At 31.3% G+C, this 20070-nt stretch overlaps 1 protein-coding gene across 1 annotated transcript in view; it reads right to left on the reverse strand.

Moving 5' to 3' along the window:
- Positions 1-1127: 1127 nt before the first annotated feature.
- LOC127739294 (BTB/POZ domain-containing protein KCTD3-like) overlaps positions 1128-20070 on the reverse strand; it is a 32684-nt gene continuing 13741 nt past the window's right edge. Inside the window, exons 6-18 of the mRNA XM_052250962.1 lie at positions 17870-17950; positions 17355-17451; positions 16526-16662; positions 15961-16048; positions 15349-15539; positions 14201-14316; positions 13487-13574; positions 12953-13069; positions 11946-12116; positions 10375-10530; positions 8763-8859; positions 6913-7045; positions 1128-3403 (exon numbers count right to left, since the gene is read on the reverse strand). Coding sequence (XP_052106922.1) covers positions 3122-3403; positions 6913-7045; positions 8763-8859; positions 10375-10530; positions 11946-12116; positions 12953-13069; positions 13487-13574; positions 14201-14316; positions 15349-15539; positions 15961-16048; positions 16526-16662; positions 17355-17451; positions 17870-17950 — 1754 coding nt within the window. The 3' untranslated portion in view covers positions 1128-3121. The remainder of the gene's footprint in view (positions 3404-6912; positions 7046-8762; positions 8860-10374; positions 10531-11945; positions 12117-12952; positions 13070-13486; positions 13575-14200; positions 14317-15348; positions 15540-15960; positions 16049-16525; positions 16663-17354; positions 17452-17869; positions 17951-20070) is intronic.

Below are 20070 nucleotides of genomic sequence, written 5' to 3' on the forward strand. Positions count from 1 at the left end.
GATCACATAAAGCTTGATACCAGATTTGATTCTGTGGCTATTAGTATCTGGTAAACTGGGAGTTCATGAGTGATGAATCTGAAAATTCTTTACACAGTAAAACATTGTCACTTCAAGGTTATTACTAAATTTAATAAGAACGTTTTTATTTGTAGTTCCTTTCTTTGTAGAGAAAAAAATGATGATAATTCATACATGGCCATCATGTGTAAGAATATTAAAAATATTCTGTAAACAGGATGTGAAAATGCATCACTCATAAAGAAAGATCACTTGAAGCCTGAAACCAAATTTTGTGATTTGCCTTTCCTGAGAAACTGACAGACAATTCCAATTACTGTGGATTCATTATTATTCGTTGGATACCAATTTTCATGGATTTCATGGATACCCGGGAACCACGAATTCCAATGTCCAACGAATTACAAATTTTGTATAGGAATTTATGCACTCTGGCAAAACCACGAAATCAAATACCCAAGGAAATGCAAGTTTTCCTTAATCCACAAAAATTGGTACCCATGAAAATAAATGAATTCACAGTATTAAAATAGGAAGTTGATGAGCATTGAACAAGTCATATTTTTCTGTCAGAGCAAATCAAGCATTCTGGATTCTTGAGGAGATTGACATACTTTCCACTGGAATAAGAAATTCTGTCTTTATTATATTTAATATGGTTCACAATTAAAATTTGAATGTTTACACAGGTCGATGCCAATCATTGATATTAGATAAATGGATGATGTTCCTTCTGCAAAAACAAGAAAATGAATTTGTAATGCGAATAAAACTTTGATGATTAAAAAAAGCTTGAAAATTTTCTAATAATAATTAAATGAAATATAAAATTAACATTTGTTTTGATTGGTGTTTAAAGCCACTTTCAGCACTATTGCGCTATTACGTGTAGGTCAGTTTTTTATTGGTGGAGGAAGCCAGAGTGTTAACATTTGTATGTCTGAGCTCTTCCCAAATAGTTCCTCCTTGGTTATTTAAGAACTGAAGTGACCTCATATTGATCCTTTGTGTGACATTACACAAATCCACTCAACTGTATCACCTGTACACTAAAGAAAGAATCTTCTGGGATTTCTGTGTTAAAAGATAAGGACAAAACAAATTTATAAATCACAATTTTTATTGCACTATCTCTCAATTTAATAAATAAATATGTATGGAAGAAAATATTCAAATATTAATATAATATTTAAATCAAGCAGAATTTGGTTACATAATTCTATTAAGGAGGTAGACAAGGATAACGGATATAACTCTTTAAATCACTGATACGTTTGTAACTACCATTCTAATGTATATAGTCTTTAGCTTCTCAGTAACATAGATTACATGTATTTTTATTCTGATTCACCTGAATGCTTAAGACACTGATGAAACTACAAACAAGTGCATTACTGATTAAAGAGTTATCTCCCTTCGCTGCCTTGGACCTCCACCCTTTAATCTTGAAATGATATTTTGTAAACATTTTAATACTTAAATTTTAAGACATACAAATATAGTTCCATGGAAATGTAACAGAGGTTTTGAAATTGATGGTCCTGAATGTCAGGGATTCATTAATAGTACCCCAGGAACTTTTATTTGATAAAAAAATGTTGCAATCATTAACAAATATATTTATCACAGATTAATTTTCTAGAAACAACACAACTAAAAACATAATTCCATTACGTATTAAAAAATAAATCAATATTTGCATCAATTCTCTGAAGGCCATTCCATTCAAATTGGATATGAGAAGGTAGAAATTGACTCAAATCCCACCACAACCAAAATACTTTCTTCTAGTATTATTTTAAAAATTTTGCATCATTAAATGGACATTTAATCATAAATGACCAACAATAAATGGTCAAAATTTCTTTCATACCCTCCACATTCAATTAAATGGAATAGCCATTAACAAGACATTGGCAGGTAAAGACCAAGCACTTCTAAAAATCTTAAACATTAAACTGACAGAGATGTCAATCATGAACATTTAAATCATCACTTACAATAAACAAAAGGAGATGGGTTGCTTGGACTTTTCTTTACAAATTCTTTATTCTCAGGAGATGAGAATATAAATAACCATTCCAGCACTTATCAATATTTCAAAATGGACCAATTCAGATAATCCACTACAATAACCATAAATTACGCTGCAAAGTCTCAGCATTCTATTATTTATATGCCTAACCCCCTCAATCAGTGATGATGATCATTTCAAATATTAACAAGTTTATTCAAACTATGTCTACAAAACATACTGTTAAATCAAATTGTTTATACAGACTACTGTTAATTCAGAAATTATTGTGTGTATTTATTATTGCGATTTTTTAAAAATGAACAAACATGCTAGATTAATTATTGCGATTTTGGGAAAATCTGTATACAGATACATGTATATGTACTAAATATCAGAATGCGAGTTCTTATTATTGCGATCATCACCAAGTCGCATTATTCCCATTAATAAAAACCTCGCAATAATTTCTGAATTTACAGTATATAACTTTAAGCAAGAAGCAAGAAAGCAAACTAAGAGGGGCCAGACAAGACAACTTTTCCCTATTTCACTTACATATTTCCTACTGATTTTCTATCACCCTTTCATTACTCTATCTGACCTCTAATGCTTGGAGACTTCATACAAATGCCCTTATAATTAAAATATAATGTAGATTCAGATTTTTAGTCAACTTTTTAGGGGGTCAAAAATTGTGATGGACAAGTTTCATGGTAATCATGGTATAGCAAATAAGAAAATTGTTAAAAATTATCACATTCTTACTTAGATTAAGTTTAATCTCTCTAAATGATGTATGATTATATTAATGGATAGTTCAAAGTTCAACTTATTAATGCCATCAAGGATTAATCTTATCAATTAAGTAAAGCTTGGATGACCTTTTTATGGTTCACCATATATATATCAAAAATGATTAAAGCTAAGTTAAAGCTATAAGAAAAAAAAACTTCTGGTTAAAACTTAAAAGTCACTAGGCGCAAAAACATCTCATTCTCTAAAAGTTAAAAGTCTATCACATTTTTGTATCCTTGTAACAAACAATTGTATTATCTTATCCTCAGTCACATGACTGTCACATGTTTATATCTTAGTAACAATTGTATCTGGGTAATAATTCCCATCCTCCTCTCCTGCATCACTGTCCATGGCTATAGAGTTTGGCCTTGAACTTTGATAACTGACCGTAGGTCCCATGGGGACCTGTAGCACTGAGGGGGCTGGGCTGATACTAGGTGTGGTATTTCTGGAAGTCAGATCACACTGGTCCAGAAGTTTCATTAGTTCCTCTGGTGTAGGCCCTCCTTTCCTTACTTCACCATCAGATTTATTCATCATCTCCAAGGCTGTTGTCAGATCCCACATCTACAAAGTATCAACAGAGAAGAATGGAATCATTAAACAGAGATTCAAAGGTTTTATTCTTTTATCAAGAATATTATCCTTCTTTCGGCGAGGATAGCTGTTGTAAATCTTGATATTAATTAATTTGTAATTATCTAATTAACACTATAATTTAATAAGAGGACTGAATCTTTTCTTAACAAGATGTAATGGGTGTACAATTTCTATCCTGTGGATTCACTATTATTTGTGGGATACCAGTGTTTATGGATTCCATGGGTAATCCTGTGGATTCACTATTATTTGTGGGATACCAGTGTTTATGGATTCCATAGGTAATCCTGTGGATTCACTATTATTTGTGGGATACCAGTGTTTACGGATTCCATGGGTAATCCTGTGGATTCACTATTATTTATGGGATACCAGTGTTCACAGATTCCATGGGCAATCCTGTGGATTCACTATTACTTGTGGGATACCAGTGTTTACGGATTCCATGGGTAATCCTGTGGATTCACTATTATTTGTGGGATACCAGTGTTTATGGATTCCATAGGTAATCCTGTGGATTCACTATTATTTATGGGATACCAGTGTTTACGGATTCCATTGGTAATCCTGTGGATTCACTATTATTTATGGGATACCAGTGTTCACGGATTCCATGGGCAATCCTGTGGATTCACTATTACTTGTGGGATACCAGTGTTTACGGATTCCATGGGCAATCCTGTGGATTCACTATTATTTGTGGGATACCAGTGTTTACGGATTCCATGGGCAATCCTGTGGATTCACTATTACTTGTGGGATACCAGTGTTTACGGATTCCATGGGCAATCCTGTGGATTCACTATTATTTGTGGGATACCAGTGTTAACAGATTTCATGGGTAATCCTGTGGATTCACTATTACTTGTGGGATACCAGTGTTTACGGATTCCATGGGTAATCCTGTGGATTCACTATTATTTGTGGGATACCAGTGTTCACGGATTCCATGGGCAATCCTGTGGATTCACTATTACTTGTGGGATACCAGTGTTTACGGATTCCATGGGTAATCCTGTGGATTCACTATTATTTGTGGGATACCAGTGTTAACGGATTCCATCGGCAATCCTGTTGATTCACTATTATTTGTGGGATACCAGTGTTTACAGATTCCATGGGCAATCCTGTTGATTCACTATTATTTGTGGGATACCAGTGTTTACGGATTCCATGGGCAATCCTGTGGATTCACTATTATTTGTGGGATACCAGTGTTTACGGATTCCATGGGCAATCCTGTGGATTCACTATTATTTGTGGGATACCAGTGTTCACAGATTTCATGGGTAAAGGTAAACCACACATTTTAATAAATGATCATTTTTGTAAATACATGATTTCATGGTTTTTACAAATTTTCTATAGGCTTGCATGCAAAATATGTTAAAACCATGAAATCATGTATTTACAAAAATACAACTATAACTATATACAGGAAAATTAAAGAATCAACAATATTTGCTTTTTTTCAGGAGTTTAACCCCATGTCCATATTGTTTTAAGGAGTAATACCACCATTGTTTTTCCCCTATTAGTCTTTGTTAAATCAGCACTTTTCAAAAAATTGTGCAGAATTTATCTTTGTTTCTTAAAGAAATGCTAGGCATGAGTAAAGTTTTATCATGTCCAGTATTATAGAGTACAGACAAAATTTCACATAACATTTCATTGCATATATTTAAGATAATAACCATCACTGGAAGTTAACCAATCAAATGTTCACCCCTTTTTTTCCTGTGTACAAGCTTTAGTAACCATGTAACCTCAAGTTTCCAAAATATTCTATAGAAACACCAAATAAAAAAAGAATGGTGCTTTGAAACACCCAAGACATATGTTTATGACTTGGAAATTTTTTACTGCAATGAAATGTAGGATTAATTTCCTACAACTGTCAGATTCAAGGGAATATTTTTTTTCGACCCTTTTTCGTATGCAACCAGATATGACATACTATGATTTGGTGGTACAGTAGACTACGGCAAATCGGATACCCAAAATGTCAGCTAAAAATATCCGATTACCCGATATATTCAATTAGACGATGAATGTATATTCATTGAATATTCTGCAATAATGAGTAGATATAATCCTCAGATGTTACTAACCCTGACACTTGCTAAATATGTGAAAGGGCTGGAGGATTGATGGAGTGATTTTTATCAGTTTGTGTACCATCACCACGATGTTTGTGTAAAAAATTATCAGCTGGTTTAATATGTAATTATTAAATTTGTTTGCAGTTTTTAAATCCTTTATTTATTAAAATAAATCAAATGTCCTGAAATATTTATGTGAATTATTATCTACCATCCATAGTTTGTCTTAATTTGTTTTTCATAAGCAAATTAATATCCATTATTTACATTATCACACAGGTAAACTAATTTGGCTATAAATAGATCTAAGCATGTCTGTGTAGAATCTCCAAACTAAAATCGTATTTGTTATAATTTTATTTCTTTAAATAATCAAATTTAAATTTATGAAAATAATCATGATTGATAAAATATTATCCGCATAAAGTTTACGTTTTCTGAAGACTTTTTATATTTAGGTCATAGTTCTAGAGGCTTTCTCACAAATATGTAAACATCCAAAATGGCGTCCATGACATGTGGTTACTTTTGCACATGTGAAAAAAATATATCTGACAAAAGTCAGACTTCTCTAGTCAAAAGGGATTTATATTTATATTGCAATAAATTATTCAGAAGGAGGTACATTCAGTTTAGATTATATTTCTGATTCTGTGAACATTTGGAATCAAAATTCTCCAAACAGCAACGTCAACTTGTCAACTGAGTCTTGCATATTTTAGAAATAAATTCAAACCATTTGAAGTAAAAGGGCATCTAATTCACATGACAAAGGAAGACAATGATTAAAGACAACAATTTATTAAGAAATAGTTCCTTTTATTTAGTAAAAACAAAATCTTCTTGTCTGCAAGATTGTAAATTCGTAACTTCCGGGTCCATTTCCTGTCAGAAAAACATTGAAAATATCCGATTGTGCATGGTTTTGAACAAAATAACCTGAATATTCTTATCCGATTTGCCGATATATTCTTATATCCGATATTCGATTACACGATAAAATTAACATTAAACATATAGGGAAGGGTTTGGTGTTTTGAAATAATATTACAATAGCCGATATATACGTTTAGCCGATATCCGATTAGGTGGAGTCTACTGTATTACACCTTAATGGATGAGGTAACCCTACATATTCAGTTATCTAAGAAGGAAGAAATGTATTTAAATGAAAACAATACTTGTTAAATTATGTGTAATCAAAGCCCTTTCTTGATCACTCATACCTAAACATTTTGAATGTATATGTATATATGTCGAAATGTTAAAAGCTAAAAGATCAAAAGGGATAAAAAAAAGAATATCCAAATTCATTTAAGGTCAACTTTGTCTGAGGAATTTGGACCCTTTGTTTCTTAATAACTTTTTATTTACCTGTATTGTACCATTTGTGTGACCAGTAAATATATATCTCCTTGGTCTGGAACCCATTCTATTAGAGCCTTCACACTCATGTACACAAAATGCTGCAATACTGCTATTATCCACAGACGATATCACACACACTCTGAAAATAATTCACAACAAAATGATGTAAATATACAATGATTTTTTTTTCATGACAATCACACACACTCTGAAAATAATTCACAACAAAATGATGTAAATATATAATGATTTTTTTTTTCATCACAATGACACATGCTATGAAAATATAGCAGGATATAATATAACACATATTTTAAAAAATACTGTACATCTACAGAGGATCTTACAAATGAATACACAAAAGAATAATATAAAAGAATAATATAAATGTAGTGGCTGGAAATTTTAACTTATGTTAAGATGAGGTCAAAATTAATGGATGACAATGTCTTTTCATGAACAATCATGTTTTCTCATCCAGGGTGAAAGTATAATTTAGGTATTGAGGTCATTTGCATAATTGCTAACAGCAAAGTAAAATTTAAGTTTCGCATTCCCAAACATTTTCTCCACGGGTGAGACAAAACATTTAAATAATTTGACCTTCAGATCAAATGTCAAGTCAATTCAGTCATGATAGTATGTGACACAACGACTTACAAATAAAAACACTTAACAATTATCTGTCTTCATCAAAGAACATTCTTGTGCAAACACAGCTATGTGTTGAAGCAATTCACAATTTGACCTTGAAGTCAAGTCAAGGTCATATTTGGCATTATGGTATCAGACACATCTCTCATGGTAACTAAAAGCATACCAAATACATCTAAACATTACATTTTACATGCCTGAAAGAGGGAATACATTTTTTTTTCTGTTTCTAGTTCTATGATAACATTTAATAAACCAGGCTCTTTAAAAAACAGCCTCAAGTAATAAAGCTGTTTCTATTACATCACACATCTTATGATTAGAAAGTTGTCTTCCAAAAGATTTATATCTTTATGGATTTATTTATCAAAATTTTGACTGTTCAAATGACAGCCTATCTTCTCCCATAAGCATCAAGTTTTGGAAACTTACCTTTTTCTAGGAAAATTACTCCTATCACATTAATCTAATATTGAGAAGATCACATTTTATTACTTTTATTGTTGCATGTTTCTATGGCAACTACCATCTTATCATCAAAAGATAACCTAAACAAATTTTATCTGTTTCTATGACAACACACCTTGGACCACAAAAAATTAGCCTTACAAAATTTGTTTCATGATAACATACCATGGGCCATCATAATATAGCCCTACCACAATTTATCTGTTTCTATGACCACATACCTCTGACCATTAGAAGATAGCCTAATAAACAATTTATCTGTTTCTATGACCACATACCTCTGACCATTAGAAGATAGCCTAATAAACAATTTATCTGTTTCTATGACTACATACCTCTGACCATTAGAAGATAGCCTAATAAACAATGTATCTGTTTCTATGACTACATACCTCTGACCATTAGAAGATAGCCTAATAAACAATTTATCTGTTTCTATGACCACATACCTCTGACCATTAGAAGATAGCCTAATGAACAATTTATCAGTTTCTATAACCACATACCTCTGACCATTAGAAAATAGCCTAATAAACAATTTATCAGTTTCTATGACCACATACCTCTGACCATTAGAAGATAGCCTAATAAACAATTTATCTGTTTCTATGACTACATACCTCTGACCATTAGAAGATAGCCTAATAAACAATTTATCTGTTTCTATGACCACATACCTCTGACCATTAGAAGATAGCCTAATAAACAATTTATCAGTTTCTATGACCACATACCTCTGACCATTAGAAGATAGCCTAATAAACAATTTATCTGTTTCTGGAACAGTTTTCTGTATAAACACTTGTTGGTCATCTTGTTCACCGTAAGGTCCTATAACAAAACTTTTAGTTAGTAAGTAAAATTACATATCTTGTGCAGTTATTTTTTATACAAAGACTTTGGTTTCAAGTCACTAGTGACCGAATTCTTAACCATTATTTCCCTTCAAAAAAGCAAGGCAAATACATATTTCGGTTCTCAGATACAGCCAAATCAACAAGAATTGGTTGCTTGCTAGATAGTATTTTTGCAACATAAAATGTGTATTATAAAGATGGCAACACTTCAAATGTTAGAGCCTTCTAAATAGGTCAAAGAGAGATAATCTTAAAGGAGGTCAATTGTTAGTAAAATCCTTGAACTTTTTTTTTTGGTAGATATTTCAATATTGAAATCTATTCTAAAATTTATAAGATCTGACAACAGTCAAAGAAATAGTGAGCAGGGCAAGAAATTAAACAGATTGATGCAATTCAACAAATGAGGAAAGGATCCCCAAATAAGTAACCATCTATCAAATGGGGACATTTTTTCAGGGTTATTGGTTTACATCTTAAATCAATAATTTACGCTTGACATGTCACTTATTCATGAAAATTTAGCACCTGCTTTAAAAAAAAATGAAAAGTATTAAACTAAAATGCTAACCAGTAACAAGCCTATTAAATTAAAATTTTTTAAAGGCAATAACATTTTTTGTAACTAAAAACAAACGAATGGATCTATCGAAAAATTATTATTTTCTTTAAATGTGTGTCACTTTAATTACTGTGGTGAATATCAATATGTGATCAAATAGGTGAAAGGTCACATCAAATATCTTGTTTTCACAAACAGCATAATCATCAGACTGTTAGTTTACTAATAAAAACATAGAACCCATACACCCACAGTTTTCCATTGTTTTCTGTTTGATTTGTATTGCTCAAATACACAATCTTTTGTTTTCTATGTAATGTTTTGTGGACTTCTATTTTGTCTTTGGTCTTTTTCTACTTGCCATGGCCTTGTTCGACCTTCTTTGACCTAAGTGATTTTTTATTGCCCCTTGTTATCATCTATTTTTTTTTATACTTATTTAATATATAAAGAGTCTAAATAGTAAAAGTTGATGTCTTCAAAATTATCAATACAATAATAAAGAACCCTCTCTCCATCATTAGTTTTTAAGATCTTACAAGTATCAGAAAAAAGAAAAGAAAATTTAGATAGCACCAGCACATTTTAATATTTACACATCTTTTATAAAGTATACAAAATATGTCATTTAATTCCTGATCAAAAACAGCAATTTTTCATCATAGTTAAACTAATAATATGGAATGTTATAAATTTACAGAAAACATACAATATTTTCTGGTTAATTCATTTATAAATTGTTCATACTCCTGCTGATTTAAAGGTTGTTATATTGAATATACACCTGTCTAATGTGGAAGACTGTATATAGCCCTTTATATATAACTTAGCTGTACATGTTTTTGGGCTGCTGTTCCATTGGCATATACAAAAACCACTCCTTTATTTACATTAACATGCAAAATAAAACAATAGTATTTTTGTTACCAAAGTCATTTCCTGTAGAACAGCTAGCTTGTTCTTCTACTTCATCTAATGAGACGATCTTAAATGATGCTAATGGTGTTGATCCAGGCTGTGTAGATATCATGCCTCTAAATCTTGTTACACTCCAAGTCCTCACGTGATTGTATTCACTACATACTGAATTATACAACAAAATTATGACAATAGAGTCACAAAATGCAATTTCATAGCCTCGTCAGTGGTAGTTTAGCTGTACTAAATTATAAAATAGAGTTATGACATCAGTGGTTTGTCAATAGAGTAACAAAATGCAAGTCCAGAGCCTCCTCAGTGCTAGGCTTATGTCGTACTAAATTATAAACTACAATCAGGACATCAGTGATTTGTCAATAGAGTAACAAAATTTGTGACTTGGATGGAGAGTTGTCTCATTGGCACTCATACCACATCTTCTTATATCTAATTATGTCGTACTAAATTATAAAATACAATTATGACATCAGTGGTTTGTCAATAGAGCAACAGAACATAAGTCCAGAGCCTTGTCAGTGGTAGTCTTATGTTGTACTAAATTATAAAATACAATTATGACATCAGTGGTTTTCATATGTCATATCTTACATGATTTTTGTAATTTGAATTTGGTCTTGATAACAGATCTCTGAAAGTTTCTGTTTAATTATTTTATGACTATTTTAGAATAGGGATGATTTAAAGCTTGTCATATTGTACAGATACTTGACAATATGTTGGTACAGATACCTGACAATATGTTGATACATACACCTGACAATATTTAGAGCTTGTCATATTGTACAGATACCTGACAATATGTTGATACAGATACCTTGGTACAGATACCTGACAATATGTTGATACATACACCTGACAATATTTAGAGCTTGTCATATTGTACAGATACCTGACAATATGTTGATACAGATACCTGACAATATGCTGATACAGATACCTTGGTACAGATACCTGACAATATGTTGATACAGATACCTGACAATATGTTGATACAGATACCTGACACTATGTTGATACATATACCTGACAATATGTTGATACAGATACCTGACAATATGTTGATCTTTCAAATTCTTAATGGGACTCAATGACAAATACTCCACATTTATTCACATTGTTTGTTAAATTTGAAATGAAGTTTAAGTCGTTATTTTGAAATAAACGTGAAAGCATCATATTGAAACATTCATCAAAATAAGCAAAGAATGTTTCGCATGTTGTTGTGTTTGTTTAAGTGATGGACCATAACTCCTTCTGTTTTATGTAAATGACAAGAAATTCTCTATTTTTGTATTAAAACTATTTCCGGCAACATGTTATATAATCTTTCAAGCATGTTTATATTGTGCATTCATCTTTTTGTTGGTTTTATGAATTGAGGAATATACTATTTTCATGGATATTTGATTTTGTAGTTTTGAAAAATTCTACAGACAAGCCTTACAATATTTGTATTATGCTAAACACTTAAATTTGTGTAGTAAAAAATCCACAATACTTTATCTTCATCTCCTTCTTTTAAAACTCTTTGAAAAAAACATTCTAAATTATAGCAGTACCTGATACAAGGTGTTTTTCTGACAACATGACCTTTGTGACTGGACTTCTATGTACTGTAAATGTCTGGAACAACTGTGGTCCATGTCCCACAGTCTCTGGATGTTGGACTATAACTCTTACAGTCCCTGAACTGGTACCATAAGCTATCTCTATCCAGTTACCACTCAAACCTTAAATACAAAGTGTTTAAATCAATGATTAAGGATTTTACATGAAATCATAGTCTATAAAAGAGGGAAGAAAGATACCAGAGGGATAGTCAAACTCATAGATCGATAAACTGATGCTCTGGAAGCTATCAAAAGAACTAGTAATTCATCTTCCTTACAAATCTTGGTGTCAAGGTAAAACTTGAATGAAAAGCACTAAATTTCTCACTTCTTAATGAATCTAGATTTTAGAATTGTATATTAACAAATCAAAGCATTGTCAGTACTGTAAATTCACCCTCCACTCAATTCATTTTCATATACAGTAAATCAAATCAAATTTACTGACTACATGGATAACTCATCATACTATTAACTTAAACAGTAGGTACATCTTTACCACAGATCTAAGTATTAATTTGGTACTGTATATAACCTTCCTGTTCTTATACTTTTGTTGCTACACGGTAGGTTAAAACTGAGGTAACAAAAAGTGCAGACACTGTCTCAACATTTGATTTATCTTTGTACGACAATAAAAGTAATGACGTAACTGATCCTTTGTCAAAATTACATGATGAAGAAAAACTTCAGTGACTATCTTATCTGTTGTATCATTGTAAATCACTCACAGTACTGGCCCCTCATCATACTTACAAGTTACAGGTCTGAGATAAACAAAACAAGTTACACTGTTTCAGCTAAAGAATATTTGTACATCAATCAAAGTACTGACAGTACTGGTCCCTCATCACACTAATAAGTTTTTGGTCTGCGATAAACAAAAAATGCAGTCACTTTGATGTCTTTTGTAGAACAATTAAAGTACTGAGAGTGTTACAGATTTTCATACTTACTTGTTTTAGGTGTAAGGTAAACACTGAGAGCTGTAACCATGTCTTCTGAAGGATCTTTGTATAACTCTGTTACTAGTAGATCGTTATCTTTCATTCTCAAAGGAAATTTCTGCATATCTGTGGGAAATAAAAATATTCCATTATTAAAACAAAAACCAAAGTGGAAATGAAAATGCAATCAAAATATATATTGTATATATGTATATATTTATATGTATGTTGTCTTATCTTGGTTACTTTCTTTTTCAAATAACAAAAAAGGTCATTTTTCTAAATAAAAATAATGTTTTTAATGGACTTTTAGCACATTTTCTTTTGGGAAGAATTTTTCTTGTAGTACAAAAAAGTAGAAAAATTCAGAAATTCAAAATTTAGTACAGGTCAAGCAGTTCTTACTGAATCAAGTCCTGGTAGGTCAATATTGGTTGGTATGTCCTGGAATATGGCAGGTAAGTTTAATTCCATTAATTATCATTAAAGTGAAACATAACTGCAAGTAGATAAATTTGTTTTGCTAATTGTTATAAGACTTACCAATATAATAGATAGATCCATTCTGACAGCCTAACAGAAGAAATGAGCCTGCTGTATCATAACTGGTAATTGGTATCACATCTTGTATCTAGAAAACATACAGTAAACTCGAGTGAGGATGGTAACTTTTGTTTTCATATAATTTGTACAGCAATGTTTTCAATTTTTCATTTAATTGTTCAAAAGTTGTGACTATTCTTTTACATCAACACTTTTGCATCCTTATAAACAGTATGAGAACCTTATACAGAATTTCAAAAACTTCTCCTCATTTGAATTATCACATGCTTAGTGTTTTAAAGCGCAGCTGCAACTAGTGCATGTATACAGTTGATGATAACATGTAAATGTAATATGAACCTGTATGCACTTGACCAACAGCCAGATTTGTTACATGCTAATTCATAAGGTAACAGGCCTAATGAAGATGTCAACCCACTAAAAATTATTCTGATGTAGACTTAAAACAAATGTCAGAATGTATTATCTCTATTTAAGAGTTGAACTAGTTTAAGGAGATACTTTTTTAAATCAGTAATGTGTTTGTAATAATCTGTTTCATCAAAGATTTTTAAGCATTCATGAGAAACAGAAGATAAAATAGTCTGTGTTTCTTAGAAGCTTAGAATATATTTCTAAAAAGGTTGACACAAACATACCAGTAATTTTTAAGAGTTATCTCCCTTGCTGTCAGTCTACTTCCATAATACTAACCTGCCAATGCTGAGTCATGGAATGCCACACACCTATTTTACCATACTGACTCAATGCCACAAGCTGACTTCCAATAAAGAACAAAGAGTCCACTGATACACTCAAATCAAACATTCCTACAAAAAAATGTATAAATATCATTACTGTAAACCAATTTATTTTCCCGATTTATTTGCTTTTTTCTTCAATTTTGCCTTTATCTTTATGTGCGATAATTTTTCGTCTTAAACCGCTTGACTAATAATAGCTTTTCTCAGTTGAGTAGAGTGAGAATATGATGACATCATAAGCCAACCTCATTGCCTAGAAAAATAAAAATGAACAGATCATCTAGTCTCTCAACCCAAAGGACTTTTCTTGGCTGGATCACCATTGAAATACAAGTGAGAGGTTTAGCTAGCTATAAAACCAGGTTTAATCCACCATTTTCTACATAAGGAAATGCCTGTACCAAGTCAGGAATATGACAGTTGTTTTCCATTCGTTTGATGTGTTTGAGCTTTTAATTTTGCCATTTTATAAGGGACTTTCCAATTTGAATGTGTGACCTTAAATTGTTTCAATTCATGTGACCTTAAATTAAGCTACAACTTGATCAACTATTTAAATGTTATTACAATATATACAAAGACCTGTCACTTTCGCCAATATTCACTCCATCTGATCAGCAAAAATTTAGTCGTCTTTTTCTTGATATCTAAATATTCATTCCTATAAAGTTTGAAAACATTTGGCATGCCTCATGTGTTAATTTTTTTCTTCAAATTAGCCAAAAACAGTGTGTGGGTGTGTTTTTTGGTTCTTTTCACTGGTCTAATGATTTTTGAAGAATTGCAGAGACAAATAAGGGAAAATTTTTAACAATCTACTCTTTTTCTTGTAAATATACAAATAAAAGGAGATGCATTACAAATGAGACAAGTATCTAACAGAAACCAAAGGATGTGCATGTCAGCGACTATAGGTCACTATTCTGCATCCAACAATGAGCAAAGCCCATACTGTATGATCAGCCTAAAAATGTCCAGGCACAACTTAATGTAAAACAATTCAAATGAAGGCCTGTTCTATGTTACCTTTTTCTCTGCTACTGGTCAGCTTAAAAGTGTCCAGACACGACTAAATGTGAAAGACCTATTATATGTTACCTATTTCTCTGCTACTGCCATCATCCATGATTAACCACAGTTGAACAAAACTTCCCATGGAAGCTGCCACCATTTTATTTGTATTCTCCTGGTTCTGTGCCACAACCTTAGCATTTAATGCCACTCTATCCACAGCATTCTCCATGTAAGGACTACTCCATATATGATGCCACCCTGTTGAATCCTTCATTCTGCAAAGCATTATATTTTATCATTAATTTTTCTCATAGAAATCATTTTTCAAGGTGATGCATGTACAATTGTACTTTAATAAATAAATTGACTATATAAAGCACATGCACTTAAAGATTTGTTTTCTTAACAAATTGGAGTAATCAATCAAATAGTAAATAAAGTTATAACATTACACTGAAGTTCCATGCAAAAATGTTCATTTTTGAATGGTAATATTTTTGGGAGACAGAGACAACTTTGAGAGAATTTCAGGAATTATTGAATGATTCCCAAAAGTTGACGGCTTAAATTAAACTAAAAGGAAGTCCCATTTCATAACATTTGTTTTATATTTTATTTATCTCTGTCTCAATTATCATCTTTCTAAAATAATACAATTTTATCACTCTAAAGTATTAAATATATTTGTTGATTTACCTGAAACAACAAACAAAATGTGGATATGAAATACAAATCCAATTATGATGGCCTTGGACCATGGTCACTTTCAGTGGATTCAAATATCCTGAAAAAAAAGTGAATTTGTTATAGTGATAGAAAATATCATCCAGTTAGAACATCTGAATATAAAGCTGGGTTTTAGAGGCACCTTCAATATATATACTGTGAAGAACAGGGCCAAATTTCCGTAAGTCATAGCTTCTTACAGCCTTGTAAAGGTATTACAAATCAAATTTCTTTAATGTTTAGCCGATTTGTATCTTTCCCAGTTGATTTTATCTATAAATATAAATCACATACTCTGCTGCCTGATTTAAAATGTTACATTGAAACTAAATCAAATACGCTATATAAGAAATTCCCCATAAAAGTTCAATGCCAAAGTTCATTGTTTTGTTATTTCAGATCAAAAACATGAATTGTCTAGATTATATATTTTTAGTGTTGCAGGAAAATGTCATGAAAAGTTATATTAATACCATGTATGTGCATATAAATATAAAGGCATTATGAATTTGAATATTGTGTACACTTATCTTACCTAATACATCAGATCTGTGTTTGTCTACTTGTACATTACGAAATGAAGTTCTTGATTCTACACATCCGAAACATGACGTTACTCTAGCAGCAGCATCTTGCCTGGTGGGAACTGGGTTTACATGCATTGATTGGCTCCTACAATAATAAAATGTTTACTGTTTACTTAATGAATGAGCCATGCTATAACATGATTGATTGATAGTTTCTCAATGCCATCTTAGCATGTGATGACTATATTGTGGTACACTCTAAAAATGAACTTATATCTACATCATTTGGTCTCTGGTGGATAGTTTTCTCATTGGCAATTTTACCACTTATTATTCATTTATTACCACCTGACAGTTATGTGAAAAAATATTTGAAGCATTTCCTTATTTCATTTCAATCTGTCATGTGCACAGTAAAACACATTTCCTTTAAATATGAATGAAACTTTCACACCAAATCAACATTTTTTTGTGGTAAATAATTAAATTTAAAAAGATTTTAATTCTTCAATATACTTTTTTTTTATAAATTGGGAAAAGTTGATAATCCTGGAAGAGATTATAAAATTGGTTTTTTGATGTGGGGAGGACATGACACTCTCCAATTAAACTAAATACAGGGCATCAGATTTAACATAACAATTTGACCTGATATGTGCTGAAAAGATCATCCAGTAGTAACCCCATTAAACTTACAAGACCCAGTGCTATTTTCATGGAGATCTGCTTACCATTACATATTGCTTCATCCTCTAATGCCTCGTATCTTGTATAAGCCTGTGTTGTACGATGCTGAGATCTGTTATGACTTGTTGATTGACCTTTGACCCAACTTACCTTGCATGAGCCTGTGTTGTATGTTGGGGAGATCTGGTTATATTACTTGTTGATTGACTGACTGGTTTCTTCTCTAAAATCTCTGGCATAGGTGGACCTGTAATTAAAAGTACAAATGGTAATTATCTATAATCTACAAAGATATTTTGGTATAAGCAGTACAAAGAAAAATCATATATGCCATGTTATATCAAAAGGAAATAAGCATAAATTAATACGGTCAGAATATATCACAGAATTAATTACTTAATAACTATACATGACTCGTACACTTTTGACATGAATAGGGTAGAGGAAAGTCTTGAACAAACAATGTGATCTAATAGACAAAGTGTTTCCACTGGATTAATTAGAAACAAATTCTATACAGACTTTACATCTACACAGGATTGAATTATCAAAACACAATAACCCATGCTGTACATACACAATTTGTACATGATACTGCCAAATCTTGAAACAGAAAAATCTCTGTTTAGGAAAACTGACATCTGTCATAGGGTCTGTGAACTTACATGGTGGTCCTAAGGACCCATGAAATAATACATCTCCACATGATGAATGGTCCAAATCTTCACACAGAACTAATCTCCGAACTGTAAAAAAAATAATGTAAATCTTCACACTTTTTAATGACACAAATAGGTCTGTATGTAAAATTACAGCATTCAGCTTCTGTACATTAAAAACATTTGTGACTTAATAACAGATTTTGTAAATTCCATTTCAAGCAAAAAGCAAAATTTTGAGATTATCAAAAATGTCAATCAATATTTCTATACCTTTTGACATTTTTTGAGGATATGCTAGAGTTGAACCTGAGAAATTAATGAGTTTCAAAGCTTTCCAACATGATAGTGTATTATGAAGAAGTTATTTTGAAGAAGAGATAAAATGTAGACTAATTCTCCTATGTATGCATGAAAGACTTAATAGCTGACAGGAAGTTATGTCAGCTACTTTCAAAATATGTCTTTAGTCTTGTATTAAAGATACTTTCATTACTTATTTGATGTAATTAACTGGTGTTAGTATAAATATGATATGTTAAACAGAATAAATGTATTGTGTAAAACTTATTAAACTCAAGTAAAAATGTTTTCAATACATTGTAATATGATTTAGGTATAGAATATTTTAACTTACCTTCAAAATTATGTCTTTTCACATTTTTTATGAATAAGATTTCAAAATTCTCTATCACATGACTCGAGTGTAGGATTCAAAATGTGCTGTCACATGATTATGGTGGAAAAATTTTAAAACACATGACTCAAGTGTAGGATTTCAAAATACTGTAAACTCATAAATTTTCATGTGCATTTATTATTGTAATAATCAAGATTATTTACTGTGATTTCAGGGAATGCTGCATACAAATAATACTATCAAAATTTAAAATGGGACTTTTTATTTTGAAAATCTATCCCATCACAATTATTGCAATGATAATAAAATGCTCCGCTGGGGCGCAGCTTGATACGACCGCAGAGGTCAAACCCTGAACAGTTGGGGCAAGTATGGACACAACATTCAAGCTTGATACAGCACTGAATTTGGATTGTAATTAAATATTTGACACAGCATAGGTTTCTGACACAGAATGAAAGTGGTCTAAGAACTTATAATTTTTTAATTTACCTATTCATATATGTGATGGACTGTGAAACTCAGATCAGGAGATTGGGAAATTTTGGTCAGGAGATTAGGACTCAGATCAGGAGGTTTTTAATCGACATAAATTTTGTCGTAAATGTAACCGTGTGCTGTAAAAATGGTCTTTTAAATTGTGTTTTCTTCAACTTTCCATCCAATTTATTATGTTTATAGTACCCTTGTACTTATAAAGTTTCTCCATCTTTATATTTTACATGTTCAATCTAACATTTTTTTTTTTTCAGTATGTTCTTTAAATTTTTTACTTCAAATTCTATAAAACATTTATTGCAACCAGAACATTTGTTTAACTATCTGCAAATAGCTTATGTTTGCATACTCAGAAAATCATACAAACATGGGTCATAGTTATAATATAAATTTCAATTTAAGCCTTGAAAGGAAGTATAAAATCCTCAAATAATTTTCAAATTATTATTTTTTTATTTGTCCTAAGACATTTAAAATCATTTATTTACCATCCTTTTATGATTATTTGTTCAATTTATATTTTATTTATATTCTTTTAAAAATTTTCATTATTAAAAGGAAAGTAACTTAAAACAGGATAAATCAAGGGAAGTAACCCAATAAATACACAGTTTTTGTTACACAACGGCAGTTAGCCTGAGGTAAAAAATCGTTGATTACCAGTATGTTTGACACCCAAGCTGACAAGTGAAGCCATATAATTATGCATGTTAATTGATTTACAGGTAAAATATAACTTCAGGTAATGTGAGGTACACCAGATGCCTGAGATGATATGTTGGGCAGAAATTTTTCATTCATGAAAAATTTCATACACGGGATTATAATTTTCCTCTTCAACCGGAGGTCGGGAGGAGACTCCTGAAAACAGGATTATTGTACTCCTGTCGGGAGGTTCACATGTATGCTATTCAAACCATATCATTATTATTTGCTTTTATATATAAATCAGAAATAACCAATTTAAAATGGAAAATTTTAAAGAAAAAAAAGGAAAAAAAAATCCCCCCCCCCAAATTTTTTGAACCCCCTTATGATTCATCGCCCCCACACTCAATCCCAGCTTTCC

This window comes from Mytilus californianus, unplaced genomic scaffold (assembly GCF_021869535.1).
Source record: "Mytilus californianus isolate M0D057914Y unplaced genomic scaffold, xbMytCali1.0.p SCAF_4, whole genome shotgun sequence".
Lineage (NCBI taxonomy): Eukaryota > Metazoa > Mollusca > Bivalvia > Mytilida > Mytilidae > Mytilus > Mytilus californianus.